The sequence below is a fragment of the Uranotaenia lowii genome, chromosome 3, assembly GCF_029784155.1.
Source record: "Uranotaenia lowii strain MFRU-FL chromosome 3, ASM2978415v1, whole genome shotgun sequence".
In the NCBI taxonomy this organism is placed as follows: Eukaryota; Metazoa; Arthropoda; class Insecta; order Diptera; family Culicidae; genus Uranotaenia; species Uranotaenia lowii.
Window position 1 is genome coordinate 97,155,950 of NC_073693.1, and position 15,667 is coordinate 97,171,616.

At 39.4% G+C, this 15,667-nt stretch overlaps 1 protein-coding gene across 2 annotated transcripts; it reads right to left on the bottom strand.

Moving 5' to 3' along the window:
• Window positions 1-858: 858 nt before the first annotated feature.
• On the bottom strand, window positions 859-14,155 carry LOC129755597 (transmembrane protein 135-like). 2 transcript variants are annotated; one of them, XM_055752170.1, is made up of 6 exons: window positions 13,738-14,155; window positions 6,974-7,129; window positions 6,089-6,907; window positions 5,886-6,026; window positions 1,442-1,608; window positions 859-1,368 (listed from the first exon to the last, which is right to left on the bottom strand). In XM_055752170.1, the coding sequence occupies exons 2-6, from the start codon at window positions 7,118-7,120 to the stop codon at window positions 1,254-1,256; spliced, it is 1,389 nt and encodes a 462-aa protein (XP_055608145.1). In that variant the 5' UTR covers window positions 7,121-7,129; window positions 13,738-14,155; the 3' UTR covers window positions 859-1,253. The 2 variants fall into 2 exon arrangements, with proteins under 2 accessions (XP_055608145.1, XP_055608144.1); XM_055752169.1 differs by having other exon boundaries at window positions 860-1,368; window positions 13,705-14,154.
• Between the last annotated feature and the right edge of the window lie 1,512 nt (window positions 14,156-15,667).

A 15,667-nucleotide genomic window follows, 5' to 3' on the forward strand; every position in this document is an offset into this window, starting at 1 on the left:
ACTCAACCAGCTCAAACCTGTGTAGCGGAATGACGTGGGATTCTCCTTTAAATATCCAATTTTTCGTCTTCCCCTTAGCAACTCAGCCTCCATAATCTACTACTGGCATGTTAAACCCTGATTCCTTAGGCGTGGCAGGTTCTAGTGTTTCTAGTGTGCTATCATTTGGCGATGTGAGCCTATGTTGTTTGGCTGAGTTCAATGTTATTTTGTGTGAAGAGCAGAAGCAAGATCTGTTGTTCCCACTTTTTTTCTCGCCGGTCCTTATATAGTGTTATTAAAACACACGTTAGGTATTTGAATGTTAAATTGAAAATTTTCTGATTATGAATGCTCTTCTCTTTTCACAAGATAATACTTGTTTTTAAACAGGTATTTTTCCACATGCTGCTGATTCAACAAAACGCGCTTTGAGTATTGCTTATAAGCTTCGTTTTCTAGGATCAAAGAACCCATACGCCTGTTTCTAACGATACATACGTCCCAGACTTTTTCGCTTAATCAACCAAAACAAATCTTTTTTCCAACACGATGTACCCCAAAAAACCGATTCCAAAAGCTCCATTAATAGATGCCCGATTTCAAGCAAGATCACAAACCCCAGGAACTTACCAGCGGAAGACTTCAGCCACATCCATAACAGATCCCGAAAGTACCCATGAACAAATAATCCCAGCTAGATCGTGGAGCCCGGATGAAATCAAACTCCGGGAACAGAAAAACCGAGTGCGCCGAATGTCCATCGTGAATAAATTCTACAAAATTTAGGTACACAAATTGTGATATCTTTGACATTGCTAGAAGAAATAAGGAATTCTTTTTTAAAAAATATGTAAATGAATAATTTCCACGTACCAAAAATTTATTTGGAAACCTAAAAAACAATTCGAATACTCTTGTATAAAATCAAAAACAGAAAGTATATACAAAAACAAAGCTCGATTAGAAATATATTCCCTGCGCCACATTACATAAAATATGTGCTTTTGATCTCTAAACTAACTGTTAGGCGCACCAGACCAGCAGCCGCATGACTTTTTCGCTTTTCCAAGCGAACGCAATCTTGAACTGGGTTTTTAAAGCCGGAAACAAACCTAACTGCAATAAGGGTCGCATGAGTGTAGTTTGAATGCCATTGTAAAAGTACGCCTAATCGCTTAACAACTAAAATTTTTCTCACATTTTAAGGCCGTCATTTTCATACCACAATTTCTTCTCGATTATTGAAGAAAAGATACCCACATCGGAACGTTCTACAGTCTGAATTGGAGCACCGCTGGAGTTTTGTACAATCGAACTGCCTCCGCAATTTGCTGACTGGTTCCTAGACCGTACACATCGAATCCGCTTCGGTCCATGACGCTGATTCTGTGGAATTAAAATTTAAAAAAAAAAGAGTTAAAAGATGGTGTTAAAAAAGGAAGAACATGTCAGTGGTCACCTTGCGCCGGAAATCGAGTGCAGGAACTTCCAGTAGCTGGGTCGCAGGTTCATCGGTTCCAGTGTGGCCGCGTGGAAGAGTAAAGCTGTACTAGCACAGTACAGGAACACGGTGAAGCCGGGAATCTTTGGTACGTAGCCCTTCTCGATGCCCCAGTTGTAGGTCATCTGAAAGAATAATCAGGTGCAGCTGATTGTGTGAATTGTGTTCTCAAGCGCCAATATTTGCTTGATTTAGGAGGTAGTACACTGGTTAAGATGTCGGATTGGCAAGACGATATAAAAATTTGTTGTGAGTTCGATTCTCATTTAGACCGACCGAACCCGCTTGTCCAGTAATGACAAGGTCTCGATCGATGGCTCATCCGTATATACATACGCAATGAACTCCACCTGGGACCTCAGACCATAACCCTAATCTAACCGTAATTGCCCTAAGGCAATACTCCGGAAGAGAGGTCTAATTCGCGCATACGTGCTACTAATGCAACACTCGCTAAAAAGTTCATATTTAAATTAAATATCACCCTGGCCGGCCGAGGTCGTCTTCACGTCGTGGTCCGATCAACTGCGCTGATAGTTTAGCGTAGTTAATTTGATAGCTTCGGACTCATTCAGCTTAGTAAAGTTAGGTTATCCTACGTCGATCGCAATTTGCGTCATTCTCTAACTCTTTTGCAGGGCAGTGATTTTCCGGGCTAGCTAATCGCAGACTGTATGCCAACTCTTGATGTTATCACACATCTTCTTCAACATGTTGTCGGCTGTCGTGTCTGGTCCGCAGTCGGCGAATATGTTGGCACGTTCTCCTTCAAATCTTGGACAATAGAATACCATGTATTCGGATGTCTCGTCCGCGTCACCCGCATGCCGGGTAGAACGGCAAGTCTACATGTCCGAACCTGTGGTGATACTTCATGAAGTATCTATGACAAGTCTGTGTCATTGTGTCATATAGAAATCCACTTCGCCATGCATTCTCTCCATCCACTCCTTGATGTTTGGGATCAAACGATGGGTTCACCATCCTCATACTGAGCTGTCCAACAGGCCATAGAGATATCCCTGGCGTGTTCAAATGTTTTGCGTGCCTGTATTTTCGTAGCAATAGGAGTCCTCCACCAACAAAACCGAAATGGGCATTACCCTCCGCTGACTACTTCCTATCTCCGAGTTGATCGTCATTATCCTCGTAAGTGCGGCCGTTGCTGTTGCCGCCTTCTTGCAAACATCCTAAACGTGGCGTTTATTTAAGCCCGTGCTTTGATTCGATAGTTCATGATCCAACTGTAATCCTGCCTGTTTACGTTGAAATCAGGTTTGATATCAGGATCATCTCGGTTTTTTTGGTGAGCCAGCTGCAAACTCTTGGAGTGCACTTAGCTCTCCCCCACTTCTTCAGCCTCTGAAGCTCTTAGCTAAACGATTTCTGTTGAGTAACCCGTCGCTAGTAGCACGACGTCGTCCGCGAAACCAACCAACTTTAATCCCTCTGGCAGGCTCAATGTCAGCATCTCATCGTACGCAATATTCCACAGAACCGGGCCCAGTATCGACCCTTGCGGTATTCTAGCTGTAACATCCATTCCCTGAAATCATCCACTCATCATGTATTGTAGTTTACGGTTCTGAAAATAGATTTCAACTAATTTGCACAGATGTTTCGGTATCCAATCGCTTCCCACCTGACTCTACAGAAGGCGTTACGCATTTCCAGTGTTACTACCGCACAAAAGCGATCCCCTCTTCTCTTCTTGAGTCTGACTTTATCAGCCGTTTCAATGACAGTTCGTACGGCGTCGATTAGGCATCACCCTTTTCAAAAGCCGAATGGATTGTTGAAAAGCCCGCCTCCCAGCAAACATTTTTGTAGGTATATTTCTCAACAACTTTGTTATACGTCTCATATACGTTATAGAATAATTGAATGAAACTCGAAAAAACAGCATTTACCCACCAAAGTGGAGGCAATATACGTACATATTTTCAACTTCTGGTTAAAACGATAAGAGTTTACGATTTGGGCGATATTCGACACCATATTCATAAAGTCTGTTTCACATAGAATATGGTCGGATAAAATAGATCATTTCTCCGCAAAGAAATAACGTACAACAAAAGTAAAAATGTAATTTTGTAGGGTTCTTATTGCACTTTAAGGGAAAAAAATACATAAAAATCATTCGTCAGCTTTTTGGATAAATTTTCGAACTTTTTTTGTGATACCCCCCATCATTTTCTGCACAGTACTGCTGGTAAGCTCATTCGCCATCTTGTTCCACCACTTTTCCATTTGAGCGGGTTTTTTTATGGTTCTGCCACATTTGTTCAGTTTGCCCTTAACTATTGCCCAATATTTTTCGATGGGACGAAAATCCGGACAGTTTGGTGGATTGATACTTTTTCAATAAAATCGATCTTGTTCTCCTTATACCACTAAACGGCATCCCGGCTGTAGTGGCCAGCCAGAACTTCATCGGACCTTTGTGGAACCGAATGAATGGCAAAACCCTCTTCTGGAGACATTCTTCTTTGTAAACATTTCCATTCATTGTGTCCCCAGTGATGAAAATCTTAGTCTTCTTCCAACAACTACAGATCCCTTGCCAAATCATCAACTTACGAGCAAGTTTATCTGCAAAAACAAACTTGAATCTACCCGCAACATTCCCTTTACGCTTCCTAAGGATACGACCGCAAGCCTTCTCGCAAACAAACTCGTCGAGCTGTACTGTGGTTCGTCTTGAACTTTTTCGCCAAATCACGCAAGGAGATTCCAGGATTATTGTGAACTGATCGAATTACCTTTGCTCGCAGCTTCCGGTCATATATTCCACTTTTACGCCTGGGTTGTTTTGCTCGATCCACCGTAAGGGTCTCCCGGTAACGTTGGAGCACAGAATTCACAGTCGATTTTGGATATTTTAGGAATTTCGCTACCTTAACCCCTGACCACGTCGGTTTCTCTACGTGAGTGTGCAGAATTTTCTCTCGCCTTTCGCGTTCCATCGTAGATAACTTTTGACTAACTGCTTCAATCTTGATGAAACTTTCACCACTAAGTAAACAAACCATCCGGATCAAAACGCTATCAATAGATTCGCGATGTGACAACTAAGGGCGCTGCAGTAAATGAAAAGATGCGACCAGATTCTATGTGAAACAGACTTTACATACTGAAAGAATGCAAGAGAGCACAAGTATTTTCTCTCGATGCATGCGAACGGTTGCCAGCGAGAATATTTACTGCCTCTGTTATTGGGCAGTTCTTGCAAATACACACTATGATTTTTAGCAATCTGGTTGCACTAATGGTCGCAGAGAGAACAACAAAGCTGTTCTCTCACTTGACCCACGCGGGAGAAAGGAAAGGAACGAAATCGTCTTCAAAATCTGCAAACATGGCGGACTTTTTATCATATCCGATTTAAACCATTTAATCCGACTGTGAGTAACGATTTTTACGACCTTTTACTTGCGTTAGTTGGAATGATGATTCGCAGTAACGTTTTTAATGACTTAAGTTATCATTTTAATGCGATTTTATGTTTGCTGGGCTTCGCCCTAGGTGGTTTCGATTCACGATCACTTTTCTCAGAACCTTTCCAACCGTATCCAGTAGGCATATAGGCCTGTACGCCGATGGGTTTCCCAATGGCTTTCCTGGTGTGGGCAGCAGAACCAGCTTCTGTCGTTTCTAAACCTCTGAAAACATCCATTCCTTAGTACAAATTTGACGATCGAAACATTTCGGGAAATTCCATAATCGCGTTCAATGTTCGGGATACCATCTGGACCAGGACCCTTTTCCAGCTGAAGGGATTTTACAATGTCACGCAGTTCTTCCACCGATATTAACTCCGTCGTACGGGACTCGTGCTATGCCAGCTATTGACATTATTTAGATGGAACAGCTCTCTCTCGTTATTTCTCTCAGTTTGTTGGGGCACGTTTCAAGTGGAGCGCTACCGCTTTTGTTTTTTGCCATGACTATCGTGTAGGAGCATCACCCCATGATCGGTTATTGGCATCAAGAAAAAGTTTCCTTAAACCTGCCCTTTTTTTATTGCCTTGCAGAGGTTTTTTTTCGCATTTTTGAAAAGCAGCCTGCGCTCGTCTCCCTCCGTTTGAGTTCGTGCTGTCTGCATGTTTCGCCAAGCGCGAAGGCAACTGGCACGCAAATTCGCGATTTCCTCAGTCCACCAATAAATTGGTGGATGTGGGTTTCCACGATTAGCTCTCCTCGTGATTGCTGCGTCACAAGCACGTGTGAGTACTTTCGTCAGGTTTGCCGCCAACAAAACAACGAGTGAAATTAAACAAAACCATTGTTTAAAAATTACTAAAGTTTATCCTACTTCATTAACGAGGAAGAATTCCACAAAGTTGTAAATTCTCAGAAAAAAAAACTACTTCATAAAAAAAATATAACGAAACACTTTTACCTGCAGGGTTTTCCACATTATGTACAACGCTATGGTAGTGTCTTGGTAGAATCCGAAAGCTACACTAGCAATCAGACCGCTAGGAATGGCGAATGCTGCCTTATCGGTGTTCGTAAGATGTCGCAACAGACAGGAAGACAACTGCAAGAAAAATTGAAACGAATATAAACATAAAACCATTAATTTAAAAAAACAATCCTTACCTTATAAAGTGACGTGAATCCTCCCAGGAACAGTCCCAGCTTGACAACTCCTTTGCTGAAGAAGGTTTTCCGAAGCAGCTGTGGCTTCCGGATGACTCGTTTGGCTTGAAAGAGTACCTTCATCACCAGCTGGATGCCCAGTCCTATGGAAAACATTCGAACTCCACCAGCCACGGTATTGTAGGCACAGCTGTGCCGATGTCGACACAGCTCATGTTTAGCCATCGATTTGAACTTGGATATAATATTCAGATAGGCTCTGACCGCTGCTTGGATAAAACCATACGATGAACCCGGTCTCTCCGATGAAGGCCTCTGAGTTCTCGGTCGACTTTCCCTCCGTCGTATTCCACTGTCAGCATCTTCCTCTCGCATAACGTCGCTATCCCCCAGGGCGAACCGAAAAACGTCAAACATCGAGTCCTTGTAGTCTTTCTGTCGGTTCAATCGGTAGAAGTAGAGAAGCGTGGCCGTCGATAGACCAAAAATCATAATCTCCCCGAACGGAAGTGACCGCACCAGTCCTCGCGATTTCAGGATGTTCCAACCGGTTTCGGTGGCTACGTTCGATACGTAAAGACAGAGAAGACCTCGCCGGGAAGGTCGTTCGACCAGAATCGACACAAATGCAGCAATAAAGGCCGGAATGTAGGACGCTGTATAGAAGTTGAACGAACCCTGAAGGTGTCGAAGGATGCATAGGAACATTGCGTAGCTGAATGCAGAAGTCGTGAGGAAGGCAGTCGATTGCAGTAGCCCGCGTATTGTGCGTTTCAGTTGGTCGAATGTAGGGATGCGTCCCCGCATCGCAAGAGAGAGCTATTCAGACAATATGGAAGTTAGCTTTTGGTTAGAAAATCAAAGCTCTGAGACAGTTTTTCTTACCATGTAAACTGCTAGATATATACGGAAGCTATCCTGGACTGCGATGATGAAGAACTCGGCCGTCGCTATTCGACATGATGGAGTCCAGGGGTGCACGTACTCGTGGCACGTCACCGGGACGGAAGTCAATTTGCTTAGGACCTGCATTTTTTATGCCTTCAAAAATAACAGACACACAAAAAACTATTTTAAACTTATTACTTAAACGTTGTATTTATATAATTTTATATTGATTTTAACTCTAAAGAAAACTAAAAAAAACTGTGTTTATTTTTTTAGGAGTACCATAGTGTTCGGTCAAACAAGAGCATTGTCCATTTAAATTCCATTTAAATCAAATTTCTATAAACGTCGCTGTTAAACTGGCAGCAAAACACAGATTTCCGACAATCTAGTAATTCACTTTTCTTCTTCGGAAGTCGGAAGTCCGGACATCCGAAGTAAAATTTAGTGCTGGCGCTATAAAACCTTCGTCGATCGCGGATAGAAAGTATACTCGATACTCGGTCATAAATTTCTTGAAGAAACTTATAACGGAAGAGTAAATTGAGATTGGAGAGTGAGAGATATCCGACGCCAGCATTATTTTCAGTAGCTTAAATTCATCGACTATGGGAGAACTAAAGGTCGCTGTAGTCTTAACGCAGCTGTGAACCTGAAAGTTCCTCACCAAAATTTGATTCAGTTACCTGTAAACATGTCTCGCGTGAGCTTTCATCACGTCGTATGAAATATCTTAAGAATTCACAGAAAACTGCTGTAAAAGTTTCAATACTTCTGTAAAATTTGTATTTCACATATAGAATATGTTTTTCAGACTAGAATTATTCTAAATGGAAATAAGTTGCGACTAGTTTATGTCAGTTTTCGTATTTTTTCGTAATAAAACTCTTTTTTTTAATTTTGTTTCATACGACGTAATGAAAACTCACGTAAAATGTGAATTTTACGTAAAGTCTAAGGGAATGGCTTCTGAAAACAATGCATTGTAATGGAGCAATTTTCTCAAACGTTTGGTTATAAATTCTTATAAGAAAAAGAGCTGGCATCAATCAGTTTGTTGAGCTTTGTTTGAGTTGTGAAAATTAGTTTGGACGTTTTTTCCGTAATTCCGTGGTTTTTTCAGAACCTTATCAACGAACTGATGCTGAAATTTTTACGCCCGTGTAGATCGAAAGAAAAGGGTAAGTCAAAGCAAAAAAAATTGATCCGCGCTGACAGAGAATATATATCGCCAAGCAACCAAAAGTCCCATATCTACTTAAACGCGTGCCTCCAAAGTTCGAATTTTGCTGAACAAAGGTTCCAAAGGGAATCGGGACCAAATTTTCTCGAATTCGAACATGATAGTTACAAAAAGTTCCTCAAATAGCCTTCCATGGATTTAAGGTTTCAAGAAGTTCCTCAAATAGCCTTTTTTGTGACATGTCATCCATTCAGTATAAAAGTTACAAATTTGGTCTCAAATAGCCTTCCATGGACTTCAAGTTCAAAGAATTTCCTCAAATAGCCTTTTTTGAGACATGTCCGCCATTTCATGAATATGAAATGTGAACATAAATCACAAAAGGGCATATAATCAATAAATCATTTTTTGTAGCTTAGAAACTGTTGAAACGTATAATTTATATTGAAATCTCTCAACTCAGAACAACTTAAAGTTAACTCGTAAAGGATTCGAATTAGAATTAAATTTTTTTAAACCGATATTGATTTAACAGATGTTTGATTTATATGCCGTTTCATAATGTTTCTGAGCAATAATTAACATGCGTCTTCGCTGCTGGCCGCTGGCTTCCCTTGCAGGTATTACCACTTCTAATTTTAGCTGTCGGTAAGGCAACATCTAGGCGTGGCGTCGTGGCAGCGTGTTTGGCTATCATCTCGAAGGGTTGCAGTTCAAATCTGGTATCAGGACTAATTTTTTTCATTAGGTTGTTTGATTGCTTGAGTAAGCAAATAAAATAAATAAGTAGCAGAATTGGCGTGCGTGCCGGCATGTATCGAAGTCAAAAACAAAGCAATTAGGTCAGATGAATTGAGGTGGTGAGATTTTTTTTATTTTTGCTGATTGAACGATTACTTGGGAGCTGAACAAAAGGCCTTTCAAATTTGTAATGGAACTTCAAAGTTTCAATAAGAACTTCAATTTTGAGCTGAATAAAAGGAACTCCAGCACATTGATTATGCTGATTAAGCTGTGTTTGACCTTTTTAACGAGACTTTTGGTTGCTTGGGTTTTCCCCACAGGTCGAAAAGTGGTACGATAAAAGAAGTTCCGGCACATTGAGAAGGAAGAGCTTCGTGTGTGCTGGAACGAATCCCTAGTAACACCGATTGTTTTGTAAGACGCTTTAAGCCTCTTATGAAACCTTAACTTGGTCTAGTACCCTGCTAAAAAACTTTAAATGTTACTTGGGATGCCAGTGGGTATTATGCACGCATCGTAAATGGTGAGTTATTTTTCATTTCTAATTTTTTTTAGCTATTTATGAAATAAGCTTTTTCTTTTTCAGGATTTTGAAAACCAAAGTAAACAGGGCCGCTAGAGCTAGCGGAAATCCAATTTATTTTTATCAGCTTATCAGTGCAGTGATAGCGTTTTTGTTTTGTTTTGAACAATATAGTGTAAACAGTTTAAATTGAATAAAACTTTTATTTATTTTGATAAATTCAACAGAGAAAAAAGCATTAACTAAATCAACCCCAATTTAATTTCCAAACTAAAATTATTTTATGTATTTTTCATCTTCACATCGTATCGCGCTCACTTGAAATTCGCGTAAATTGTAGCTGAATTTCATAAAGTACAAATTCTTATTGAGGTGCGTTCATCTGTTGTATTGGTCGAAACAACGTGAAAATCAATTGGATAAAAATTATGTAGATTCTCACGTAGCAACGCTGTGCGGATTATCTTGGGTGTACACGCTATTTTTTTTAACTCAAAATTAAGTATGACCGAGGTTCAAAACAAAGTTCGATTCTATGAACTTAAAGTTAAGTACCCTTTTTCCTCCTTGCGATGGATCAAAACGGAGTTCGAACTGCGAACTTAAAATTGATCCCTTTTTTTCCTTCTGCGAGGGATCAAAGCTGAGTTCAACCTTATGAACTAAAAATTGAACTCTCTTTGTTGGACTGAAAACACTTAGCGAGTTCAGTCCGAACCAGAACAGCAACCAACGAACACGTCGCAAAATTTTGTCTTTCCGGAACAATTACCGGAAGACTATGAAGGAACTTCATAATGAAATGCATGTTCACCGTGTCAGCCTAAAATTCTGTCCGTCATTGTCATCATATGGTGAGCGGCTTGGAATGTCCGGAAACTTCCGGATGTTGTTTACTTCCCGTGGGAAGTAACATCCGGAAGTTTTCTTTGACCGGGAATGTCAAAACTTTCCACCGCTCTGTAATTGCAATGCAATGAACCGGAACAGCAACATCCGGGTACAACAAATTTTAATCATCCTTTAATTCCCTGAAAATCAGCTACCCTCGAAAAAAAGGATAAATCCGAGTTCGGCTGCCGAACTTAGTATTGAGTATGCCTATCAGAACTTAGTTTTGCTATTGCCTAGTCAAACTCAAAGTTGAGGGAAGCCACCGAGCTGCTGTTTTGAATCAAAAATACTTAATTTTGAGTTTAAAAAAAAGAGCGTGTAGGAGACTCGAAGCATGCGATTGATGACCTAAGGAAAATGAACAGCAAATAATGTAAACAAACATTGAAAAAGCCTACTGGACTAAAAAGAAAGACTAAAGCCTAGTCCACACTAGGAGACGGTTGGTCTCGAAACGGTCTCAGCGTCTCCCATTTTCTCCGGGAGACACTGAGACCGTCTCATGTTTCCAATAACAACAACAGACAACAAAGTTCGTCTCATAACAAACATCGCAGTTCATGTTGCCTGGTGTGGACTAGGCTTAACAAACCTGCGTATGACAGGAATCTCGCTAGTGAAAAGTGTCGCTAGTAAAACCGTCGCTATTTGGTTTGGTGATACACACATATCATAAGATATGGAAACAAGGGGAATTATTGAAAAGGTTGTTTCAGCTCCTGATTGGAGCAAGAACGATTTTCGCTTAGTCGTTGATATGCGCGCTCCAAATAGAGCAATATTATCGATTGCCTCTGCTTGAAGAGATGAAACTTAGATTGCACGGAACCAGGTATTTTTCTAAATTAAACTTGTCCAATGCGTATTACCATCTGGAATTAAGAAATGAATCACGTGATCTAACTACTTTTCTGACTTTTCTCCCAGAAGACGGAATCTATCGGTTCACTCGGCTTACATTTGGGGTGAAGTGTTCGCCCGACATCTTCCAGCGAGAAATGGCGCGAATTCTTGAGAAAGTGGAAAACAAGATTGTGCATTCTCCTATTTGCGGAAACACTAATTGAACTTCGGGAAACTGTAGTACATGTTTACACGGCAAAAATTGCGTTGCTATTCCGAATTACGTGATCTAACTACTTTTCTAGCAGAAGACGGAATCTATCGGTTCACTCGGCTTACATTTGGGGTGAAGTGTTCACCCGAAATCTTCCAGCGGAAAATGGCGCGAATTCTTGAGAAAGTGGAAAACAAGATTGTGCATTCTCCTATTTGCGGAAACACAAATTGAATTTCGGAAACCTGTAGCACATGTTTTACGAATATTGAACGCAAACAATAAAACTCTGAATACGACCAAATGTGAGTTTGACCAAACGCGGATTAAGTTCTTGGGTCATGTTTTGGATAAATGGCCGGGATTCGACCAGACCGAACTGAACGCCAATTTGAAAAAAATTGAGTTATCTATGGTAGCGGATGTGAAACATGATAAACTACCTGTCCAATGAAAATCAGAACATTTTTCCTATTTTTTCTGATTTTATTAGAAAATTTCAATGTTGTAGACAGTGGAAATGGTAAAAACGCGTTGCGCCAAAGTGAACTGAGAGCCACCTTAGAGGTAAAGACAAAAAGTCTGTTTTGGTCATGAAAACTAATTTTGTGCGAAATAATCTTATGTGTGTTGGTTTTTTCGATTCAAAACAGTTCTTCGACTCGCCTCGAACTAATATCTCATAAATTAAATGATAAAAAACGTTCCCGTGGCTAAAAACTTTATATTTCGGATTGTAAGCATTTGTTAAAATTTCGCTCCGCCAGACTGAACCGAATCCCTTGAGTATTGTTTTCCAATTTACTCAAGAGGATGTTAGAATTTTTAACATTTAACGATGAAAGATACTTTATTTTATTGCTTACTGTCGTTCAGAACGCAACCGGTAAGAAACAATCAAAGATATTCCGGACTTCAAAAGTGCGAAATTTGTATGGCTCGGTTCACTCTGGCTGAACGAAAAAAAACATTTTCCAAGCACCACCCATACTCGTTGGGTGCTGTTCGTAAAGCGCCTATTAGTAGGCTCCTACGTTTAGAACAAATTGCCCAGTCAAATGATAGCGCATGGTAATTTTTCAAACATTTTAGTTCGACCAGAATGAACTGGGTGCAAACATAATGCTATAAAAATTCAGTTTACTGCTTATTGAGTAATCAGAAATCGACCAGTATATGCTCGTCGGCTTTATAAAAGTCTAAATGTGATGGTAAAATGATTAAATAAGATATCTAATAAAATGGTATCTATTGGTAGGGCTGTGAACTTTGAACTCGATTTTCTCGAAATCAAGTTTATGGCGTTCAGTTCGGTCTGGTCGAATCGCGACCAAATCTGGATATAACAACATCGATGATTCAAAAATAAAGGATATTAGGAAATTCCGACACCCCAACTGCAACTTCGGTACTCCAAAGTTATGATATTTTCGTCACTTGAGAATCTTGTTAATTTTTTTTAAATATTTTTGTAAAGATGATAAAATTTCTTTTTGCTGAAAAACTAATACTATAGAAACTACAAAACGGTTGTATAAATTAAAAAAAAAAATCAAAGCGAATTTCACCGAACAAAATGTTGCAATTGTCCAAACAAAACATTGCCATTCTCAATTTGAAAAGCCAGAAGAAAAAAATCGAACGTGTGTTTGAACCAAATAGAAAACTTTATTGACGTTCATATCAATTTCTGATTGAATAAAATATTTGAACTCTTAAGAGCTCATATAAATTAATGTGATCTTAAATCTTTGAATTTTCCAATATTCTAGTCGATCGTTACCAACGTTATAACTTCGGTTTCATATAAAATCTCAAATCTAGTACATGCTGTATACAATATGGGTCTTAAATTTCAGTTCATATTTAGGGTACTGACTTTTTCTCGAAGTTGACCTGTTGATAGTCAATGAATGTCTGGAATTTTCAGTCATCCTTCCAGACATATTCTATGATTAATTTAATTCAGTTCTGAGAAAAAAAAACAAGCACTGCAAATAAGCTGTGTATATTAACCAAGTAGGTACGTCGATCAGCCACTTGAAATCGAAAGCCAAACACGGCCAATTGAGTGATGGCACACAAATCAAAGCAAAGTGAATGATAATTAAAGTCGTCGTTTTAATTTTAATTATAATTCAACATTCGCACGCCGCGCCGCCTAGCATGTATTATCAATTTCGAAATTACCACGCAGTAAGTACGTTCGGTTCCTTAACGCGTGGCCCCGAACAATTGGATTTCCTCGTTTATTTTTAACAGCTGTAGTATCAATTAATGAGATTTGCTTAAAAGTATAATTTGGATAAACTTATTAATTTACTTACCGAAAAACAATTTGAAATAACTTCGTCACTTACAAGGAAGTCGCTCTAGGGTACCAAAACTTCTCAACGGGAACCATTCATGAGTGGGTTGGATAACCTACGGCCAAATTACTCAACCATCGAATTCGCTCTGGCTTGTCACTTTTATTAGTAGCAGCAGGGAAAAAACAACACTTTTTCTCGTTCAACAAACTGGCCTCACCATGGCCCTTCTATCCGGATTCCTCCGATAAGAGTGAATTACGCTCGGGGGGTTTGTACTATTGTAAAATGAGGTATGGGTGGTCTTTATCAGGGAATTTGTTCGAACTGTTATCACTAATCACGTAAGACTGTCGCGGTTCGAGAGTTCAGAGGTGCTCGCACTATATTCGATTCGTTTGTAGACCACTGCCGAATGAAAGTATAGGAAAAAAAACTTGATCAAAATAATGAACTCTCGCACTTATGTTGAAAGTTGCGTTAAAGATTCTAAAGGGCGGAAATTCATAAAAAATATTTTAATTCAAATTAAAACCATATTCTTGTTTACTTTCAATATCTGCTTCAAAATTACGAAAAATATTTTCAATATTAAAAACCTGATCAAGATTTTTTGAAAAATTGAACCAAAAAACCATTGAAATGTATCGCGACTGAATTGTATCGCAACAGGAAAACCAAAACAACTCCCCCCAACATTTGAATGTGTGAAATGGGTTCTATCAGTGTGTGAGTGCGATCAGATGTGTTTGACAGTTTTCGATTTGTTTGTGTTGCGTAAAACAGCTTATCAGGTAGCGTCAAGATTCGCGTGCGGAAGTATGAAATACTGTCAGTTTATGACGTCATAAAAGTAATTTATCATCCGCTCAGTCTAATTAATTATTGATTCACTAATTATTTCACATTCTCTGCATGATAAAAGACGGATACTTAACATAAATTAACGCAATTATTCGAAATAATACCGATTTTTGGATAAGATTTTCTTTTGTAGTATTAAAGAACACTTCCTCTACAAAAACATGCCCAGTAGCGTTTCGTTCCTCATTCAGTATCATGGCCCAAAAAAGTCACATTCCAAATCTTTTTCAACTGATCATTTCAAAAGGTAGCTTCCATGGAGGATTTCATCTTTCGGACAAAAAATCTGGTCCTTTGGAAAAGTAAATATAAACATATGATTTTTGAAATTTGAGAAAATTCCAAGTGTCCATTACCACCCTGTGTTTTCAGAACCACGTGGGCCATCATCATCATAACCGCCATTTTTGGTAGCTGCTATCTGGTTGTTCAATTCTGGAACCGTTTCCTTTCCAATCCAACTGTAACGGCGCTCGATCGAAACTACCACGAATGGAATACAACCTTTCCCGGTTTAACGATTTGTTTTCACGATCGCATTAACGAAACTGCCTTGAGCGAGTTGGCTGAAGAAATGACGGTCGCCAATCAGTCGAGATTCGTTGATTTTCTAAAGGTTTTAGTTGAAGTCGACATCGATTCATTCTGGAAGTTGGAAGAGTTCCAAGATTTTGACAACTTCAATTTAGCAGACTTTCTGAATCGAATCACCAATCAAGAAGAACCGACAGTTGTTCTTGAAAATGGAATCGATTCTTCGGTTAAAATGCGTCGAGTTTTGACCGAGTATGGTATTTGTTACTCGTTCAATTCGTTGCTTGATCGATTCTTGTTGATAGATCCATTGGAAAAGCTCAATTTGTCAAACAATCTAGTCGAGATAAGTATCATCGAACGAGATACGACGGCATCCTTGACAAATTTGTCATCAAATACAAACGTAAGTAGGAACCTTTTTTTTTTTAAATAAAATCATTCAAACTTCTTTTACGGAACTATCTGGTTTTCAGATTTTCTACCAGGGCCCATCGGAATTACCGTCTGTGTTGAGGAGCTTCAACATACAGAACACGGTGGCCACATTTCTAACGATGAATTTTAAACCGATTATTTTAAT